General features: G+C 64.5%; 1 protein-coding gene across 2 annotated transcripts; it reads left to right on the plus strand.

The window, feature by feature from the left end:
- The first annotated feature begins 7,894 nt into the window (after positions 1-7,894).
- On the plus strand, positions 7,895-19,794 carry TM6SF1 (transmembrane 6 superfamily member 1). Of its 2 annotated transcripts, XM_037509957.1 has the most exons (10): positions 7,895-7,986; positions 11,512-11,615; positions 13,202-13,299; positions 15,009-15,112; positions 16,022-16,104; positions 16,458-16,579; positions 16,948-17,052; positions 17,577-17,669; positions 17,774-17,893; positions 18,859-19,794. In XM_037509957.1, exons 1-10 carry the CDS (start codon positions 7,895-7,897, stop codon positions 19,048-19,050), a joined length of 1,113 nt encoding a protein of 370 aa, XP_037365854.1. In that variant the 3' UTR covers positions 19,051-19,794. The 2 variants fall into 2 exon arrangements, with proteins under 2 accessions (XP_037365854.1, XP_054550695.1); XM_054694720.1 differs by lacking the exon at positions 17,774-17,893.
- The last annotated feature ends 104 nt before the right edge of the window (positions 19,795-19,898 follow it).

Consider the following 19,898-nt stretch of genomic DNA (forward strand, 5'->3'; position numbering starts at 1 on the left):
GCGGGGAGCAGAGCAGGCAGAAGGACCGAAGGACACTGCCGAGGGGAGCAGCGGGCGGCAGGAGAGGTCTGCGCGCCATGTGGGACCCTCCTCCGGTGGCTGGGGAGCAGCCGGGGATCGAACTGGCGCTGCAGAGGCTGCGGGCAGCTTCGCAACCCAGCGCTCAACCGCTGCGCCACCGGGGAGAACCTCAGCTAAAATTTTTATTGTATACTTATTGAAATGGGTCTTTCTGACTTAAATTAGAAACGTATTTTTATCATCTATTACTTTTGTAGAATTTCACTTGTAACTTCTATTTGACTGTAGTTTTCGTTTTTTCCTCGATTGAATCACATTTGTTAATTATAACATGTGTTGTGACTTCAGAGATGTTAAAACTGGAAGGAACATGTTTAGAATTTGGTGAAATACAGTCTAAGCCCCCCTGCAGGCCAGTGACTCCCCCAATTTTTTGGGTTTTGCTGTGGTCTTTGTAGGTTCTTTTCTAATCTAAACGTCTCTGACTGACTGCCGAACCAACCTTGATCTCCACAGCTGATGATGGGAACTTAAATTAGTCTGCTATGAATTTTTATAATTACTAAAATTCTTGGCCTACTGGTCTTGGATATATGTTCTCTTTTATCTCTTATATAAATTAATGATGGGCCTCACATGATATAAAAATGCCATCCTAAATTTAAATGTGAAAGACTCAAAAAAAAAAAAAAAAGTTAAGACCCAATCTTACAGCAGAAAACATGAAAGAACATACTGGAGCAGGCAAAACTTTCTTAAAAAGGGAATACAAAACAATTAGCAAAGAAAAATACATGAAATAAATGTTAGACTACATTAAATTGAGAATCTGTTCATCAAAGACACCAATTAAGAGAGAGGGCTGCACCGCTGCGCTGGGAATGCGTGTCTCACTCCCTCCATGGGTAACGTTTCTTTGCACCTTCCCTCTCGGGCACGGGGAGCTCATATTCCCCGAAACAGGAAAGAGCAAGTATCTGGCCTCCTAAACAAGGCGGCTGGTTTAAAATTAGGGTGGTCAGGGAGAAGGCCTGGTGTCCAGCGAGTCCCTCTCAGCCCCAGGAATGCAGAGCTGAGAGCCAGCAGCGCTGCCCTGGGCCTGCTGGTGGGGCAAGGTGGCCCCACGGCTGTAGCCGCCAGTCCGGGTCAGGTGGACAGTGTGGTAGTGCCCAGCCCATGGCCAGCGAGCCAAGGGGCAAGCGAGTCAGTTAGAGTGCCGGCCTTAGGCTCTGACCATGAGAAACAAACGGGGCAGCTGCAGGGGTCAGCTGTGGACACCCGAGGCCCCCAGGTCAGTAGGGACTCAGCAATCACCTGCTCCCTTAGACACAGCTAGAGGAAGGGGGTGGGGGGCGGGCCAGCGTGGGGCCCAGCAACTGCAGGGCTGGCCACGCTCTGCTGTGGACACTTGAACTGGGATAGGCTGAAACACTGCAGTAAAAGCAAGCAGGAAACAGATGTGAACATGGTAAATATTTCCTAATAAATTAGAAAGTTATTTCCTAATAATGGAAATGAAATATGGGAAAAGTACTGCCTCGCCGCCTGGGCAGAGGGACCTGCGCGGCTGTGAGTGAGCGGTGCACCATGTCTTGCACTTCTTCCCTGCACCCACCTCCCAACGGCTGTGCCCGGCCCAACACTGCCCGTCTCTGCAGCCACGTGCCGCAGGCGGCCGCCGCCCTTCCCGCACGCTGGAGCCGGAGGCAGGAGGAACAGATTTTGGAGGGTGAAGGAAGAACCATTTTCCCTCATTTTTCTGTTATCAGTCTTCTAGAATGCAGTTTTGATTTACACAGGTGTCCTCCAAATTAGGTTCCTCCTTTTTCAAAAGACCCGCATCAGCACCTGTGAGCTCCAGTGGCAGGAAATCTGAAGAGACCTTTGCGCTTTAGGCAAAAAGTGGAAAAAGGACACCGCACCCGGCCCGGGTCGGGGCTCCGGAGATGGCGAGTGGCCTCAAGGGATCCCCGGGTCCTGCGCTCCACATGAGCAGGTGCTTCTCCCAGTGCCCCGCTTCCACACGATGTCAGGGCTACTTTAGGGTTCATGTGTGACTTGGTAAGTTATTTTTATGGCCTGGCAACAATAAGAAAACTTCCTTCTAAGTTGATGGTAATTGCTTCCTTGCATTACTTCATGCAAACACCCTACTTTCTGACAGTGGTGGAGACCTGGATATAATTTGCAAATATTTGCTCCCATTTTGTAGGTGGCCTGCAAACTTTCTTGGTAAGGTCTTTTGATGCACACGTTTTTAATTTTGATAAAGTCAATTTATCTAGTTTTCCTTTCGCTTCTCGTGGTGTAATTTCGAAGAATCTTTGGCCAAGTCCAGTCACAAGGATTGACCCCTGTTTTCTTCTAAGGATGTTACGGTTTTAGTGCTCACATTTAGGTCTGTGATCATGGTGAGTGAATCTTTGTACTTGGTGTGAGGTAGGGGTCCAACTTCATTCTTTTGCATGTGGGGGTCATTGTCTCTGCACCGACTGTTGAAGAACCCAGTTACCCCCATTGCATGGTCTTGGCACCATAGATGTTTAGCCTCATGCCAGTATCAAGCTGTTTTGAAATTGTGAAGTGTTGAGTCCTCCAACTTTATCAAGATTGTTTTGGCTATGTGGGACTCCTTATAATTACTTATAAATTTAAGTATCAACTTGTCAATTTCTGAAAAAAGGGTCATTGGACTTTTTGTAGGAGTGCATCGAATCTGGAGTTGCAACTGGCAGTGTTGTCTTCTTTACAGTAATGAGGCTTGTAGTCCATGAACCAGAATGTCCTATTTATTTCAATCTTTATTTTCCATTAGCAAAGTTTTGTAGTTTTCAGAACTTGTACTTCATATTTTATTCTATGGGACCCTATTATAAGTGGAAATTAAAAAAAAATTCTGGATTGTTCCTTGCTAACATGCAGAAATACAACTAATTTCTGTGTATTGATCTTAAATCCTGCAATCTTGTTGAATCCACTCATTTGTTCTAATAGTTTTCTGAGTGTTCTGTGGGATACTCTGTAGACAGGATTATGCTATCTGTTAATAAAAGATAATTTTACTTCCTCCTTTCCAATCTGGATGTCTTTATTTCTGAGTTGCCTGCTTGCTCTGGCTCAGACGTCCCACACGGTACACCACATTCCACAGTAGGACACTTGACAGGGAAAGTTTCCAGTCTTTGTTACTGAGTAGGATTTAGTTGTGGGTTTTCATAATGCCCCTTGTGAGACTGAGAAAGTTTCTGTCTATTCCTAGTTTGTTTCATACTTTTATTATGTAAAAGGGTCTTGAGACCGAGAAGTCTGAGAACTGCCTTAGAAATCAGTATGCCTGGTTTGGAATCACGGTGTGGACGCTGTTAGTTATGACTTTTTCCTTTTTAGTCTATTTTAACGGTCCAGTTGTGCTCTTGTTATTTGCTGTCTCACATACCTTTTTTTTTAAAGGTTTATTTATTTAGACAAGAATTGGGGTACAGGCCAGGGGCGCAGGAGGGTGAGAGAATTCACCAGACAGAGCAGGGAGCAGAACAGGCAGAAGGACCGAAGACACTGCTGAGGGGAGCAGCGGGTGAGGCAGGAGAGGTCTGCTGTGCCATTTGGGTTTCTCTCTGGCCAGCCAGGGATCAAACTCATGTTGCACGGGCTGCGGACAGCTTCACAGCGTAGCGCTGAACCTGCTGCACCACCGGGGAGGCCCTCACATACCTTTTTGATGCAGTCAAGTGTAAGATTAAATCACTAAAATTAGCCCAGTTTACGCTGCATTCTCAAGGTGACTGTCGTGTTCATAAAACACGATCAGGACCCCAAGGGCACTGCAAAACCTGCCCCGCATGTTCTTCACCTCTGCGCTAAGCTCTTCACCTTTGCGCTAAGCCGCGGAGGCAGAGCCCAGAGGCTGTGATCCTGTACCGTGCTACAGACATGCCCCCCACGAGAAAGTGCGCTGTGGCCAGAGTGGAATTTAAAGCAGGAGGTTGAGGTGCAGGGCGCACCCCCGGCCTGCTGCTTCTCTGGTCACAGCCCATGTGGGCACGCGAGCACCTTCCATCTAACTGCCACCCCGCTCCCTCCCAGGCACGCGCACAGTCAGCTGTTGGAAGCAGGCCTCGTTCTCCCACCACCCAGGCATTTCCCTTCAAGGGAAGACATTTCCCTCCTTGGCCCATGCGCTCCCCTGGCCCGCTGTCTGGGTGCAGCACCGGTGACTTCACAACCCCCGTGCCCACTGTCCCTTCTCAGCTCGGGGGAGCCTCCAGGCGTCCCTCTCTCCTCCTGCCAGGTATCTCCCTCCATCCCAGGCCCGAGTCCCCTCCACCAAGACCATGTGGCCTCGGCCCGCTGCGGAGCACCCTTGAGGCCGGCTTCTGGTCCGGCGGGTCCCTTTTCTGTCGTCTGACTTGACCTCGGTGCGCACGCTGGGACCTCTCCCGAGACTTGCTTCGCGCAGGTTTTGTGACAGAGTCTTGTCACTTTTCATTCCTCTCTGACTTTTCCTTCCTGGTCTCCTGCATCACGAGCATCTCTTCCGACCCCACCCTCAGGCAACCCTGTTCCCTCTCTCTGTCCCCTGGACTCTGCCGAGATCCCTTCCGACCCATGTGGCTCCTCCGCAGCTCGTGCTTCTTTCACGGCTCTGGGCTCCGGCTTCCTGCACTCCGCGCCGTCCTGTCTGGAGCTTGAAAGAAATCGCTGGAACACACACGTGAATGACTTTGTCGTCTCGGCTGCACGGATGGGACGGCCCTGAGGTCTTCTTACCCCACTGCCCTCTCAGCCTGGCAGGATGGGGGCGGGTTGGGGGGGGCCTGTGAACCGTGGAGAGCGTACTTCCCGGCCCCGACGTGTGAACGCTGGAGAACCATTCTGTTCCTTGTTCTTTGGTAGGAAACCCCAAAGACTTCGGGACTTCCTGTTTTTGTGCAGCTATGACGACTGGCCAGGATGTGTCCAGCTAGAGATTTAATCCCAGTCCTGCCAAGTATCTCCTGGTGCCTACGGTGCCAGGCTGCTCGAGGACTGGGCTTCTGGGAGTCCTGGACAGTCAGGCAGAGACTCAGCAGGGGAGCGCGTGCTCACTGCGGCGCGGTGGGGAAGACAAAGGCACAAAGGTGTGAGTGGGCCGGGCACGCCGCGGGCAGCAGCTGTAGGGCCAGCGAGGGATGGCGGAAAAGAGCCTGAATTAACCCATTTCCTTACACCGGAACCATGCACACCTGCAGGCAGTGGCTTCTCTCCATGGGGCCCAGGGGGCTGCTGGCAGGTGCCAATCGGCGGCCTAGGAGGCGCTGAGAGCAGCTGCTCGGGACGAGAGTCTATATTTGTCGTGGGAATGTGTCCATGCGGCACTGCGCTCCCTGGGAGGGGCCGGGAGTTCTCGGAGCCACCGTGCTGTGGTCTAGGACACTGGATGTTGCAACTGATTGTTTCCCTCCTTGCTTTGGTTGCTAGGAAACCCGGGGCCGGCGCAGGCCTCGTCTGCACATGCACTGGACATGGAGCCGCCTGCACTCGCCAGCTCTGTCCCTCCTTCACCTTAGCTCCAGTGGCTGCCCTGCCCCGCCCCCCTCCCAGCCTGCCCCTCCCTCCTCTCCTCCCTTCCCAGGGTTGTCTTCAGTGAACACTGCCAGGGCCGCTGCTCTGAGCGAGGTGCTGGACACCCACCATCATCACCCCAGAACGCCCTGCTAATCGCTGGGCTACAGCCAGGGCACTCAGGGGCTGGAGAAGTCCGGAGTGGGTGGCAGGCAGAGCTGCCAGGCGTGAACTGCTGTCTCCACCTTCTTCTCCCGACAGGGCCCTGGCCCACACCTCAGGCCCGCACCAGCCGAGGGCCTGGGCTGCGCCCGGGCCTCTGTTCTGCCCTTCAGGCCAATCTGCCTGCCGCCCATTCACTGCGAGGGCTCGGCCTGCCCGGGAACACAACCCGGCTTTCACCAGACAGAGAAGGCAGGGCTGGGGGGCAGGGGGTGCTGGGGCTGTGGGGGTGCCTCAGGAGTGACGTTGGCATCCCCCCGCCCTCCAGATGAGCACCCGCCCTGCCCACATACCCTTCTCAGTTCCTGCTTCCTACATGAGCGCGCTCCCCGAGCTTCCCCTTTCCCTCCCTCCACCGCAGAAGTGGACGCAGACGTGGCCCCCGCTGATCTCCCACAGATGAGGGCTGCCTCCAACCGACAGAGAGCAGCGCCAGGCTTCTCACCGGGAAGGGCAGCGCGGGCCGCCTGCGTCTATCCTTGCTGCCACGTCTGGGGTCAGAGCTGCAGCTACAGGATCAGCCTTCAGGGTTCATGCTCCTAAGAAGACAAAAATAAAATAAAAGCAGCGAGCGCAGGCAGCTTTGTGGCCTGAGCGCCCTGAGTTCGTCCCGCTGCTCTCGGAGCAAAGAGGACCGTGGGGCCGGGTGATGCCCGAGTCAGGGTGCCCGGTCGGTGCTCTCGCCTCGGCCCTCAGCTCCCGGCGCTTCCTGCACGTCGCCCAGCTTCAGAGAGCATGTCCGGCGCGAGGAGATGAGCGCCTTAGCTGCGCAGTGTGGCCTGGGGCTAATCTCGGGGGGAGGGCCCTGCTCTCCCCTCACTGCCCTGTCCAACGTGAGCAGAAGCAGCTGCCCCCCCAAGCCATACCCTGGATATGCACCAGGCTCCAAGTAGTCCCTGTCCCGGGCCCCCTGCGGACCCCGCCATGCCAGGAGCCCCCCTGCTGGCGGCCCTGCTCCCACCCCTCCCGGTGGCCTCCTTCTTCCTGGGACACTCACCTCATTTCTTTGATTCTAGGCCACAACTCTAGGCCGATGCCCCCAAATCTGAATTTGCCGCCTGTGCCTCTCCTGGAGCCACTGACTTGGCATGTCTGTGGGGGCCCCTGGGTTCTGGAATCTGAGAGCGAAGGGCTCTCGGCAGCCACTTCCCACCCTCTTTTCTCACAGCCCCGCCTGGCTCTCCTCATGGCCCCCCAACACCCCACAGTTCCCCCCACCCCCTACTCTGGCTCAGGTCCTCACTCTCTAGGGGACATTGGCAAGCTGCCTTCTGCCGCTTCTCCCTGCTCTCTAATGGGGGTCACCCACGGAGCGCTTGCTCCCGCACCCAAGGGAGCTGCGCCTGGCCCACCTCTCCTGGCTCCTGCCAGGTCCCCTCATGCAGACACCCCAGTATCTCCGACCAGAGCGGAGACAGGCTGGACGTCCAGGGAGGGCCTCACCCCAAGTGCCTCGGGGGCCTCCACCCCGGCCCAGGGACAGAAACCCACCCAGGCCTCCGGGGCCCTAAGTGTCAACTCTCAGCGGGCACCGCGGGAGGGGCGCCCAGGGCAGGCGGGGGCTCTCGCTGCGCCCTGACTCGCGGGCAGCTGCCCACCGGACAGACAGGCTCAGCGAGGTCAGGCGGCCGGCCAAGGTCAACAGCTGGCGAGCGCGCAGCCCGCGGGGCGCAGGGCGGAGGGGAGCGGGGCTGGCCGCCCGGAGAGGTCCCGAGGCCGCGCCCGCACCCCCCCCGGCCCCGCCCCCACCGGGGTCCCGCGGGCTCCGCCCCGCCCGCCTCCCCATCCCGGCCGTGCGGCGGAGGCTGGTGCAGGACCCTGGGCGGCGCGCGAGGGCGGGGCAGGCACGGCCGGGGGGCGCGGGCGCGGGGCAGGCACGGCCAGGGGGCGCAGGGCGGCGGGAAGGGCACGGTCGGGGGTCGGGGGGCGCGGGGCGGCGGGAAGGGCACGGTCGGGGGGCGCGGGGCGGCGGGCACGGCCGGCGGGAGGCGGGGGGGGGGTGGGCGGCGCGGGCCGGTGCGGGGCGCGGGGCGCAGGGCCACGCCGGGGGGCGCGGCGCCGGAAGCCGGGGCGGGGCGCCCGCGGGATGCAGTGAAGGGCGAGCGCGGCGATGAGCGCCTCGGCGGCCACCGGGGTCTTCGCGCTGTCCCTGTCGGCCATCCCGGCCACCTACGTCTTCAACCACCTGGCGGCCCAGCACGAGTGAGTGGGGGCCTGGGGGGCGCGGCCCCCGCCCCCCGCCCCCCGGCCGAGCCGGGACCGCCGCGGGGCGCTGCGGGGGGCCGGCGGGGGAGGAGGAGCAGCGGCGCGGCCGCCCGGCAGCCTCCCGCCCGGAGCCCCAGGGAGGGGCGGCCTGGCCGGCGTCCGCGCCTCGCCCTGGGGTGGCCCGGGCCGGGCTGTCCGGGCGCCTGGGTCCTGGGGGAACGGGGCGTCTCCCGGGAAGGGGCCCCGGCCGGCCTGGGGCGTGTTGGGGCGCTGGCTGCGGGCCGGGCCCCGCGGGCGGAGGCCAAAGGGCACGCCCCTCCCCTGGAGGCGGCCGGGGCGCAGACCCCCAGCCCGGCGGGCGCCCCCGGGGCGGCTGCGGCTCCTGCGCGCTCAGCTTCGTCACTTGGGAAGTGGCTGGAAGGACGAGCGGACGCCGCCCGCTGCCCGGGCCGGCCTCGGCGTGCCGGCCTGTCAAATGGCCGCGACTTCTGCGCAGCCTGGGCCGAGGAGACTGGCTTGAAGGGGCACCGCGGAGGAAGCGAGGAAGGAGGGGTGGCCCCACCAGGAAACGGGGGGGGGGCTGGCCAAGGCCCTCCCTGGGTTTGGTGGACGCTGGACCCTCGCCCCGGTTCAGCTGCAGCCCACGGGGCAGCGGCCAGGGCGGCGGGCTGGGCACAGCGGTCGGCTCAGGAAATTGCATCCGCCCGCCCTGCAGCCCCAGGCTCCGGCTGCCTGGAAATGCCCGCCTGCAGGGCAGGCGGCGACTTCCTCCCGGGCGGGGCTGCTCAGGGCCCACCCCAGGGCACAGGGCTCTGGACGCCGAGTGCCCCGGCACGGCTCTGCCCTCCGTCTAGACTTGGGGATGTTGCTCCTGGGAGCAACAGCTCTGGGCTGGGACTATAACGCCTGGGGAATCCCACGCCCCTAAAATGGCATTGTGGGCACTTCAGCAAATGTCTTCTGAGCGGCTACCCTGGCGCCTGGCACTGTGCCAAGTGCTGGGGAACAGAGCTGGGAACAGGCCCAGCGGGGTTGGGAGGCATGGGCCGAGATGGCCGGCACACACGCTAGGTGTGTGGGGTGACTGGGGAGGGGCTGCTGGTCAGGGCGGGCTTCTTGGAGGAGGTGACACGCGCTGCAAGAGATCCTGGTTCTGGGGAGATGTGGGGACAGTCTTCCAGGTGGAGGAATGGGGAGCAGTGCTGGGAGAGGGAAGTGGCTGGTTGTGGGGATATTTTGGGGGACAGCAGGGGTGGCATGGAGGGGATTCGAGGAGACAGGTCTGGGCATCAGCCACTGGGAGGACAGTGACAGCACAGAATGCCCCCCAAGGGTGTGTCACTGCCGCCACCTTGGGCTCTTTGCCAAGCCCTGCCCTGCTCTGGGCAGCTGGACCTCGCCATCCTGTCCTCCCGCAGCAGTGACCCCTTCCCTCCCCCCACATCCTCCTCCTCACAGGCCCTGGGCGCAGCTCACATCTGCTTCCCCCTCCGTCCCCCTGGTGCTGGCCCTCTCTGACCTGGGCTCCTCCGCCCAGCCCGCCATTGCCACGCCAGCCACAGTGCCCACTGAGGCCTTGTCCACTCCCCCTGGCCGGGGCCTTCCTGTTGGCGGCTGCCGCGGAGGCCGGGGCAGGGGGACCTACATCCTGGACCCCACTACCGCTTCCTCTCCCGGCCCAGCGGACATGGTCTCTCGGCTGAGCCCCTGGGATGGCGCTCGCTCCAGGAGGGCTCTTTGCTGGCGTCAGAACTCACCTGCCCAGGCCACAGCTGCCTCCTGGCCTGTCTGGCCCAGTAGGCCGCGAGCAGAGCGGGCCGGGCGGGCAGACATTGTTAGGCTGCGCTCGGTCGCACTGGCTGAAGCCTCCTCTCCACCAGAACTTTCACAAACACCTGAAAAACAGAGCGGTAGGCTGAACCAGGGGAGCGCTGGGCCCTTCCTCACAGCACCGCTCTCCGCGGGGGTCAGTTCAGGGAGGGGCACCAGGACCGTCTCTCCCCCTCCTAAGACCGAGTGAGGTCAGTCTGGGCTTGGCCGTGGCCTGCCACCCACCCGCGCCCCGGGGGGCCCGCCGATCCCTGTCCAAGCAGGCCCTGCGCGGGCGGGCGGGCTCAGGGAGACCCAGACGGTCGGCTGCCCCAGTTTCTCTTGCTTCTCGGCGCCTCCCCTGGAGGCCTCAGACCGGGCCACACTGTGTGGGGTGCCCGAGAGCGCAGCTGTGCGCCCGTGACCCTGGCAGGAGGGGGGCAGGCTCGTCCCCTGGCCACCACCTGCCAGCTCACACTGCACCCCAACCTCGCCCCCCTGCAGGGGACACTCCCGCCCAGGGTTCCTGACCTGCATCAGCTTCCCCTTCCTTCGTCTCATCCGTCATCCCTCCGGGAGGAGCCTGGAGCACCCCGAGGCCACCACCAGAACCCCTCTCCCTCTCCCGGGTGTGGACTGTCATGCCCCTCTTTCCAGAGCTGGGTCTGTCCATCCATCTGTCACCTTCCACCCCCCCACCCGCCCCTGCCATCTGCCATCCCGAGTCTACCCACCACTCACCATCCACGCACCAACCACTTCTTTCCTCTCACCCCCCCATCCGTCACGGAGGCTTGTACACCCTCACGGGGGCCCTCGCAGACCCCCACATCACACTCGCTGGTGTAGCTTCAAGACGACGTCTATCCCCGCATACCTGCCCGTAGCGTTCTGGCTCTGGGCCTGGGGTGGCGTCTGGAGATCTCCGGGTGCTGAGATGCCAGAGCCCAGCCCCCAGCCCTCCAGGCCGACAAGGTGGCCCTGACCCTGAGGCGTGGCAGGAGGGCACTGTGGGACTGGAGACGCCCACGGGTGAGAGGCCGGGAGCCCACGAGGGCCCCGGGGGGCGGCAGGGCACCCCTGCTCACCCAGTGCCCAGCCTGGTGCACGAGCTGTGCCGTCTGTTCCTTTCTCAGGGTGTTTCTAATGAAGTCGTAAGAAAGTGAGGGAGGACCTGGCTTCCCTGGGCCGTGCTGTTGGCTGTGGCAAGTGGGTGCTCAGCCCTGGTGTCCAGCAGGCTGACTCGCCGCGCTGGCCAGTGCCGCCTGGCTGCAGAGCTGACATTGCCCAGGCTCCTGGGAGCTGTGCCCTCTCCGGGCGGGGTCCGGGCCAGCCCCACCTCACCTGGGCTGGGGTTGTGGCTTCATCTGGCCTCGGGTCTGGCCTGGCTGGCACCCCCCTCGCCAGTGGGCCTTGTCCTCTGGCCCCTGGACTCCACACAGGACCATGGCTCTTCGCCTTGTCCCGAGGGCCGAGGCCCTGGGGGGGCGGCAGGCTCAGGGCTGAGAGCGGAGGCGGCGGGGGTGGGGGGCGGGCAAAGGACACTCCAGACAAGTGGTGTGTGCCGGCGAGGCGGGTGGCAGGACACGGGGTGGGCACCGAGGGCCAGAGTGCCTAGCGCCACTGCACGAGCCGCCCAGGCATGGGCCGCTTTCAAGCCAGGCCTGGCCTGCTTCCCCGGTAAGTGACCGCCTCCCTGTTTCGTCCCAGCAGTTCCTGGACAGTCGTGGGGGTCGCGGCCCTCATCCTGCTCCTGGTGGCCCTGCTGGCCCGCGTCCTGGTGCAGAGGAAGCCGCCGCGGGACCCACTTTTCTACGGTGCGTCTCTCAGGGGCTGTCTGCCTCTTAATGCCCCCGGTGAAAGTGGGGCGGGGGGGGTGTTTGGGCCTCACCCCTCCCAGCGGGCAGGACGCGCAGCTGCTCCCAGCCAGGTCCGGCCTCTGACCTGACTCTAGTACCAGCTCCTTCCCGGCTGCGGGCTTTCCTGCTCGGCCTCCCCGGGCCCTGCACGGGGCTCAAGTGAAAGCACCTGGCCCTGTCTGACCATATTATAAGGAGCACGATGGCCGCGGCCAAGGAGGGTCGGCACAGACATCCCGGGAGACAGCACCCGTGCAGCAGGAAGAGCCGGCCAGCAAGAGACGAACCCCACCCACCAGGCTCCGCCTGACCCCCACACAGACGTGCTCCACGCGGCAGAGACGCTCCGTGATGGGGGACGGGCGCAGCCGGCAGGGAGCCACGCCATCCGGCGCCCACACTCTGTCCTGCGTCCTCGCGCCCCACAGAGCCGGTGCCGCTGCGGAGCCCCTTTCTTGCCGGGAACTTTGGGTGTTTGCTCGCTTTCTGCTGTAAACCGGCCTTGGGGCCCCGGTCAAGAGGCGTGTGACACTGTGTTAGGTTAAGGGCACGACGTGACGCCTGAGACGTGTGTGCACAGAGGCCGTCCCTGGAGACGGGCCCGGCTGCCGTCCCCGCGACTCCTGCGCGTCCGCGCGCGCAGCACGAGTCCTCTGGCGGCTGGGGGGTGTCTCACACCTACCTCTCCTGCAGCCTCCCACCCCACGCCTGGCAGGCCCAGTCTGCTTGGCTCCCCACCCGCTGCTCCCAGGCTACCCGGGGCCGGCCACCAGTCTGGCCTGTCTCTGGCCTGTCTCCTCAGCCCAGGGCCCCCGTGGTTCCGGTGGTGAGACTTCCCCTTTCTCATGGCTGGGTAACACCCACCGCGCACACCCCACGCCTCCTTAGCCGTTCACCCCTGGTGGACAGCCGCGGGGTCTCCGTGTCTTGGCCACATACACTTGGTTTATCGTGCGCAGCAGTGCAGCTGGTTGGGGCTGCTCCCCGGCAGGCCGGGGGCTCGGGGCTGCCTGTGCCCTTTGTGCTTGGACCATGCTCCCCGCGAGTGCCCTTCCCACAGCGGACAGAGGCACCACGGGGCTGTCTTCAGGCCCGGCCTCGGAGGCACCGTCCCTGCCCCCCAAAGCCGGGCCCAGGACAGAGGCCCCTGGAACAGGCTGCTCTCCAAGCGTTGCTGCGCCGCGCTCCGCTGCCGGCAGTCTGGGACAGGCTCACAGCCCAGCGATAGCCCCGGGCGTTCGGACCCCCCTTCTTTACTATGAGGTCGTCCCGCCACACGTCCACGTTACATCTCTGGCTTCACTGTCTCGAGGCCACTGTCACCTGCCCAGCAGCAAGGTCCTGGCAGCCTGGGGGGGGGGGGCGGCCCGGCAGAGTGCCCCGGGCACCTGGGTTGCTCCCGAGGGTGTGGTGGCCAGAGTGGAGTCTGGCCGGTCTGTGGCCCTGAGGGGAAACATGGAGAGAGATGGTCCGGGTGCTTGGCGACTGCAGGCTCCGATGCCGCCCCCGACGGGCTGCCTGAGCCGCTGCTCTCTTCGCCCTAGTGTACGCGGTGTTCGGATTTACCAGCGTGGTGAGCCTCATCATAGGGCTGGAGCAGGACGGGGTCATTGATGGCTTCATGACGCACTATCTGCGTGAGGTAGGTCTGCCTCAGCACGGCCTGGGCACGCGTCCCTCTGTGTGGACGGAGGCCCTGCACGGGCAGGAGAATAGGGCCCAGACAGCGTCACATCTGTGTGTCCACGGGACACACTGAACACACAGCCGCCCCCTGCAGCTGAAAGCCCAAATGCATGACGAACGGGACCCGGGGCAGGGGCTCTCTGTGCCCGAGCTGCCTGCAGAGTGCCCATGCTCTCTTTCTATGGGGTGACGGCCAGCCCAGAGGGGCTGCACAATTGCCCTGGCCACAGGGGGTCAGAAGCAGAGCTGAGGGGGCCTTCACCTGCGTCTCCAGTAAGGGGGAGCTTTGTGGGCGAGCAGGGGAGTCAGGGTTGGGCTGTTTGTGTCCGGGGCAACAAGGCCGCTCTGAGGATGGTGGGTGTGGCAGGGAGGACCCCTGGTGAGGGCCAGACCCTGCAGGAGGCTCTCTGGCGCCGTGAGGGCCTGGGATGCCAAGAAGCAGAGGGGCCGAGCCTCAGAGGATTTGAGTGGGGAGACTGGGGGACCTCCGCTGGGGTGCTGGGGAAGAAGGCTGGAGTCACCCACCAGTGGGAGGAGAAGAGTCGGGTATGAGGACGCGTGGAAGGAGGCCTGGGCTCCGGCCCTGCTCCCTCCTCCAGGGCTCATGGTTGTGTGGAGGCAGAGATGCCATCCCTGTGTGCGACGCTGCCGGCCCTGGACTCCAGAGGCCTCCGCGGTGGCCACATGGCTGTGGTGTTTCTTGAATGGTGGTGTGGCCACGGACACCTAACATTCCCGGCTAGGGAGGCACAGCTGTGGCCAGGAGCCCTGAGGGGTACTGGTGGGGCCAGAGAGGCGGAAGGAAAACTGGGGTGCACAGGGCCCAGCACCCCCAGGAGGGGAGGATGCTGCAGGGAGGGTGCCAGGCCCGATGGAGCTGGGAGGGGCCTGTGTGGAGCTGGGGGCCCACAGGGCGGGGCCGGGCTGCTGCAGGGGAGGAGATGGGGCTGGACCCAGGTGGCCAGCAGGTCCCAGAGGACTTTGGGCCCCCTGTCCAGAGCTGGCCTCGGGCCGCTGCAGCTGCCAGCAGGACTGTGGTTCCGGGGGGGCCAGAGGAGGCGGCTACCGGGGAGGGCCAGGTGGGCACTGAGGCCTGGCCTGGCCCCGGCTGCCCGGGGGGTGCCTCTGAGACCAGGTTGCTGGGAGGAGGTCGAGGCGCGAAAGCCCAAGACCCTGTGATGCCCCCAGGAGGGGCCGGGACCGGAGCGCGGCAGGTCAGCCCGGTCAGCCTGAGGAGGGCAGGGAGCCGCCTGGGGAGGGAGCGGCCTGGCCGGGGCCGCCTCTGAGCCGCTGGGGGATGCAGCTCGTGGAGGACCTCCGGCCTGACAGGAGGGCCTGCGGGACAGGCGCAGGGCGCTGAGCCTCAGGTGCCGCCCCGCCCCCCCCCCCCAGAAGCCGAGGCCTCAGGCGCGGCTCGTCCTGCCTGGGAGTCGGCGCGACCCGGGGGAGCCCCACCCCGCGGCCACCGCCTCACCTCTGAGCTGGCCTGCCGCGCCCGGCCCTCGGCTGCCCCTTCCCGGCGCCCGCGCCGCCTCCACAGGCTGGGGGGGGGGCGGCACCCCAGGGTGCGGACGGCCGTCTCCGCGTGGAGGCTGCGGCGCCCATCGTGCGCGGGCCGGAGCCCGCCCGTCCGCCCACCCCCCGACGCTGTGTCCGCCCCCGCAGGGCGAGCCGCACCTCAACACGGCGCACGCGCACCTCATCTGCTACTGGGACGGCTCGGCGCACTACCTGCTCTACCTGGTCATGGTGGCGGCCATCGCGTGGGAGTGAGTCCGCGCGGCGGTGCGCGCCCTGCGTGCCCCTGCGTCCGCGTGCGTGCGTGCGCGCCCCTGCGTGCGCGCCCCTGCGTCCTCGCGTGCGTGAGTGCGAGTGCGTGCCCCTGCGTCCGCGTGCTTTCCCCTGCGAGCGTGCGCGTGCGTGCGTGTGCGTCCCTGCGAGCGCTCCCCTGCGTGCGCGCGTCTCCCCACGCCCCTCCCCTGACACCCCTCCCCCGGCCCGGCCCCGCCTCTCGGGCGTCGCGGCCTCCGGGCGCAGCGCTGCGGGGGCACGTGTGGGGCACGTGTGGGGGGCACGTGTGGGGCACGTGTGGGGCACGTGTGGGGGCACGTGTGGGGCACGTGTGCGTCCCGTCCGGGACCCCCGAGTGAGCCTGAGTCCGAGCAACGCCCCCGGACCTCCAGGCTGCACCCCCAAGGCCCCAGGCCCGGCCCCTCCATGCTGGGGGCTCAGCACCCCCAGCACCCCGGCGGCACAGCGTGGGGGGGCGGGCTCCGCCGGCTTGTCCCTGGGGCTCCCGGGCGTCCCGCGGGGACTCGCGGCCCCTCCGGGCGTCGCGGCCCGGGACCCCCCTCAGGCTTCCGCGGCCCCGCGGGGCGCAGGGGGAGCCGCTCCGGAGCCGCCGTCCGCCGCGGGGCCTGCGGGGAGGTCGGAGTCGGGCTCCCGCCCCCCCCCCCCCCCCCCGCCCCGGCCCGGCCCCGGCGCGTGTGTCCCGCCCCCCGGGACCGCGTGTCCGCCTCGGCCCCGGGGCCGCCTGGCGCGGCGAGCCCTTCCCCGGCCTGCTTCCCCCGGGCCTGCTTCCCCCGGGCCGCGGCCTCCCCGGCGGGCCCCGCGGGCTCCTGCGCGGCCGTGGCCCGGCGGCCCGGCCCGGCCGCCCGCGCTGACCGCGCGCCCCGCAGGGAGAGCTACCGGAGCGTCGGGCTGTTCTGGGCGGGCTCCGTGACCATGAGCGTCGTGGTGCTCGTGCCGGGCAGCATCGTGGGTGAGGCCCCGCCTGACGCGCCCCGGGCGGCCCTGGGCCGGGAGCCGCGCGGCGGCTACGGGGGACCCGGCGGCCCGGCCCGGCCCGAGCCGCGCCGCCCTGCGCCCGCCCCCTCCTGAGACGCGCCCCTGAGACTCGGGGTGCGCCGGGCCCGCCGCCCGCGGCCAGCAGCTCCCGCGCCCCGGGAGGACGGGGCGTCTGCGGCCGCGGCCCGGGGTGGACGCGGGCGCGGGCGGCGAGCGCCGGGCGGGCGGGCGGCCGCTCTTCCTGCCTCCGTGGAGAGTCCGGGCCCCGAGCCCCGGGGCGCCAGGGGCGCCCGCCAGCCCGTCGGGCCGACGCGCCTCTCCCCGCAGGCAAGTACGGGACGCGGCTGTGCCCGGCCTCGCTCCTGAGCCTGCCCTACGCCTGCCTGCCCGTCTGGGCCGGGTTCCGGATCTACGCGCAGCCGCCGGACAGCCGCGCCCGCCCCGCCAAGGTGAGTCTCCCCACTGCCCGTCAGCCGTCCGCACCCGCGGGGCTCGCGGGCGCCCCTGACCCGACCGGGGCCTCCCGCAGCCTGGGCCTCCCGCATGACCCGGGGCGCCGCGAGCTGTTGGCCCCGGGACAGTGGCCGAGGGCATCCGGCCCGGCGTGTACCCCTGCGTCCACCCCAGGCGCGGCTTTCGGCACCCCGGGCCGGCGGCCGTACTGGCTCAGATCCTTGGGGCGGGGGCTGCCTGCGGACTCACTGCCGTGGGAGGGGCCGGGTGTGCAGGGCAGCACACTGGGGTACGCGGTTCCCCTTCTCCTGCCCCGGCGTGGTGCTGCCCGGCGGTCTGGGCGCTGCTGGCGCCCTCTCTCCAGGTGGTGCAGGAAGTCCAGGCCAAGGGCCTGCTGAGGAGACCCCTGGATCTGATGCTGGTGCTGGGTCTGCTCCTGGCGGCTGCGTTTAGCCTGTTCCGAGGCCTGGTAAGCACGGGCGACGACAGGCGGTGTGGCTCAGGGCGCTGGAGCGTCCACCCCAAGAACCTGGGCGGCACTCTCCTGCCCGCACCCGCCCTTGCCCGGCCGGCCCTCCCCGGTGGTCCAGTCCGGAAACACTGCCCCCCACCCCCTGCCTGCCTGGCCCAGAGGCGCGTCCCTTCCCTGCTGCAGGGCGCTGGGAGAATAAGCCGCGTGGGCTCCTCCCTTCAGCTGCTGACCTAAGGGAACGTCTCTTGTGAAGGCGGCGGCTGGGCCCCGGGAAAGCCGGCCCAGTGCACCCGTGCTCGCCTGCTGTGTGGGGCCGAGGAGGCTGCCGGCCGGGGCTCCAGTCCACCCCACCTCACGATCCCTCGGGGGGCAGCCGCGGGGCAGCCAGAAGGCAGCATAGCGCCCGGCCCTGCTCCCCCAGTGCCGCTGCTTCCTTTCCGGGCCTGCCTCCCGGCCCCGGCCCCATGCAGCATGGGGGCTGCAGGGGTGGCGTCCTCACCGCCGCTTCCCTCTGGCTTCAGGTTGCTCTGGACTGCCCCGCCGAGCTCTGCCGCATCTACGCACAGTCCCAGGAGCCCTACCTGAGGGACCCTGCCGCCTACCCCAGGATCCAGGTCAGGGGCTGACCCTGCGGGTCCCGGGACTCTCCCTTGCGAGTGGGGAGGCGCGGCCCTGGGGGGCAGGTGCAAACGCCCTCGCGGATGCGCTGCCCACGCAGATGCTGGCCCACCTGTTCTACTCCGTCCCCTTCTTCGTGTTCGCGCTGTACGGCCTGGCCGTCCCCGGGTGCTCGTGGCTGCCGGACCTGGCGCTGGTCCACGCGGGAGGGCTGGCCCAGGTACCGTGCGCACTGGCGGCTGGGAGGGCCCCTCCTTGTGCAGTGTGCCCCGATCGCTCCTCCTGATTTCAGACTAACTGGAACCCCCCCCCCCCAGCCCCGCTTCCAGTGGGGGGAGCCGTAGCTAAGACTCTTCCGGGTCTCCTGGACCAGGAATCTCCTGCTCCAGGCCGGCTGTTAAGTGCAGCAGAGCTGTCGAAACTGCTTTCCTCCCCCTCGTGCCTCTTCCTGGGGGTCGGGGATGCCTGGTCTCTGGTTGTGCATGTTCTCCCTGCATGCCCTTCCTCTGCCTCTGGACCCTCAAGAGCTGACTGGGCCTCTCGCGCAGGTCCGAGCGGGAGGTGGGTCATGCAGGGGTGTGCAGCCTGAGGGAGAGGCTATGCCGGCCAGGTTTCAGGATGGATGCCCAGGAATGCTGGGCCTGAGAGGGTCCTGCTCTACTCTGTTAACTCGGATGCTTACTAGCCCAGGAGAAGGCCCCGCGGCTGGCACCGTGACCCCCGCCTCAGTGACAGCTTGTGATAGGGGCACAAGAAACCCACAGATGATGAAGCTCAGCCCCCAGGCAATGCCTGGCTCGCAGGGGCGGGGCTGGCGGGTGGGGCAGGGTCCCGTGTGCCCTGACCGTGCCCGTGCCGCCCGAAGCAGGCTGCGTCTAGACTGCGCTGTCTTAATTTTGCCCCAAGCCCTTCCCAGGACCCCAGCGAGCCCCGCGTGGGACTGCAGGCTGTGAATCAGGGAAAAGTCGAGGTTTTGTTCGGGTTTCCCCGGCAAGTCTTGTCTCAAGCATGGGCCCCGGATGGGTATTTCTGCCAGGTTCAAGGCGGGCTCTGCCGCTCAGGACTGCCCAGGCCCTGATGGCTGAGGCCGGGGACTGCCCAGTTCTGAACCCCTGGAGCACTGGGAACCCCAAAGCGCCACGAAGCTCCGTGCTCACCTGCTTGCCCCCGTTTTCGACCCAACAGGCTCAGTTTTCGCACATCGGCGCTTCTCTGCACGCCAGGACGGCCTACGTGTACAGGGTCCCCGAAGAGGCCAAGGTCCTTTTTCTAGTGGTAAACGTGGCGTACGGGGCCCTGCCTCAGCTCCTAGCCTTTCGGTGCCTCCACAGCCCGGAGTTCTTCATAAAAACGAAAGCAGATGAAAAGGTTGAATAAAATGCTATTTCTGCTCTTCCGCTGTGGATCTCTGCCCGCACTGCCCCGCCCGCCGGCCCCTGCACCTTGCACATGACGCACAGGGGCCCTGCACCCCACTCCCCCTTCCTGGGCCCTGCAGGCACCCCCCCCCCCCTTTCCGTGCCGTGCGGGGAATTCTCTTTCTCAGGGAAAACTGAAGGTGAGAAACTCCGACTTCAGAGTCTCAACAACGTTGTTTACAGACAGGGGCTTGAAACCCCCTGGGACCAGGCCTGGTCCCGTTTGTCCACGTCACACGGTGGGAGGGCGCCGTCCGGGGCCCACGCTGGGCAGCACAAGGCGAAGCTCTCCAGGCCGGCGGGAAAGGGCCGCGGCAGCCTCGGGCTGGTGCCTCCCTGCCAGCCTCCCGCGCGGGCCCTCAGAGCTTTACAAAACGTCACTTGAAAACTGTTTTCCCAGGGAAAGGAGGATTTAATGCTGTTCTAAAATTTGCTTTCACTAAATTTTTTGGTGAGTAAATAGCTTGAGGGATGGATGACTTACCAGTGTCCTTAATTCTCTTTTATTGCTAACTGGAAAACACTCTATTGTATTTCTGTGTATATTTTTCATAAAATTTTTGGGCTTTCTCGAAGACAAATCTTATTAAATTTGCCACATCTTACTTTCAGAAAAAGTTGTACTCTTTATGCTTTTATTTAAAAAATCTCTGTTATGTGTTTTAATTAAATGTCATCTACATCCTCTGCTTTAGTGTGTGATGAATTGCATTTTATTAATTTTAAATAAATTAACATACACAAAATTTAAAAGTGCCTGTTTAGGAATAAGACCTGGACGGGCGTCCCGACTGTCCTTTAATGATA

The sequence above is a fragment of the Talpa occidentalis genome, unplaced genomic scaffold, assembly GCF_014898055.3.
Source record: "Talpa occidentalis isolate TD23 unplaced genomic scaffold, MPIMG_talOcc4v2.1 talOcc4.14, whole genome shotgun sequence".
In the NCBI taxonomy this organism is placed as follows: domain Eukaryota; kingdom Metazoa; phylum Chordata; class Mammalia; order Eulipotyphla; family Talpidae; genus Talpa; species Talpa occidentalis.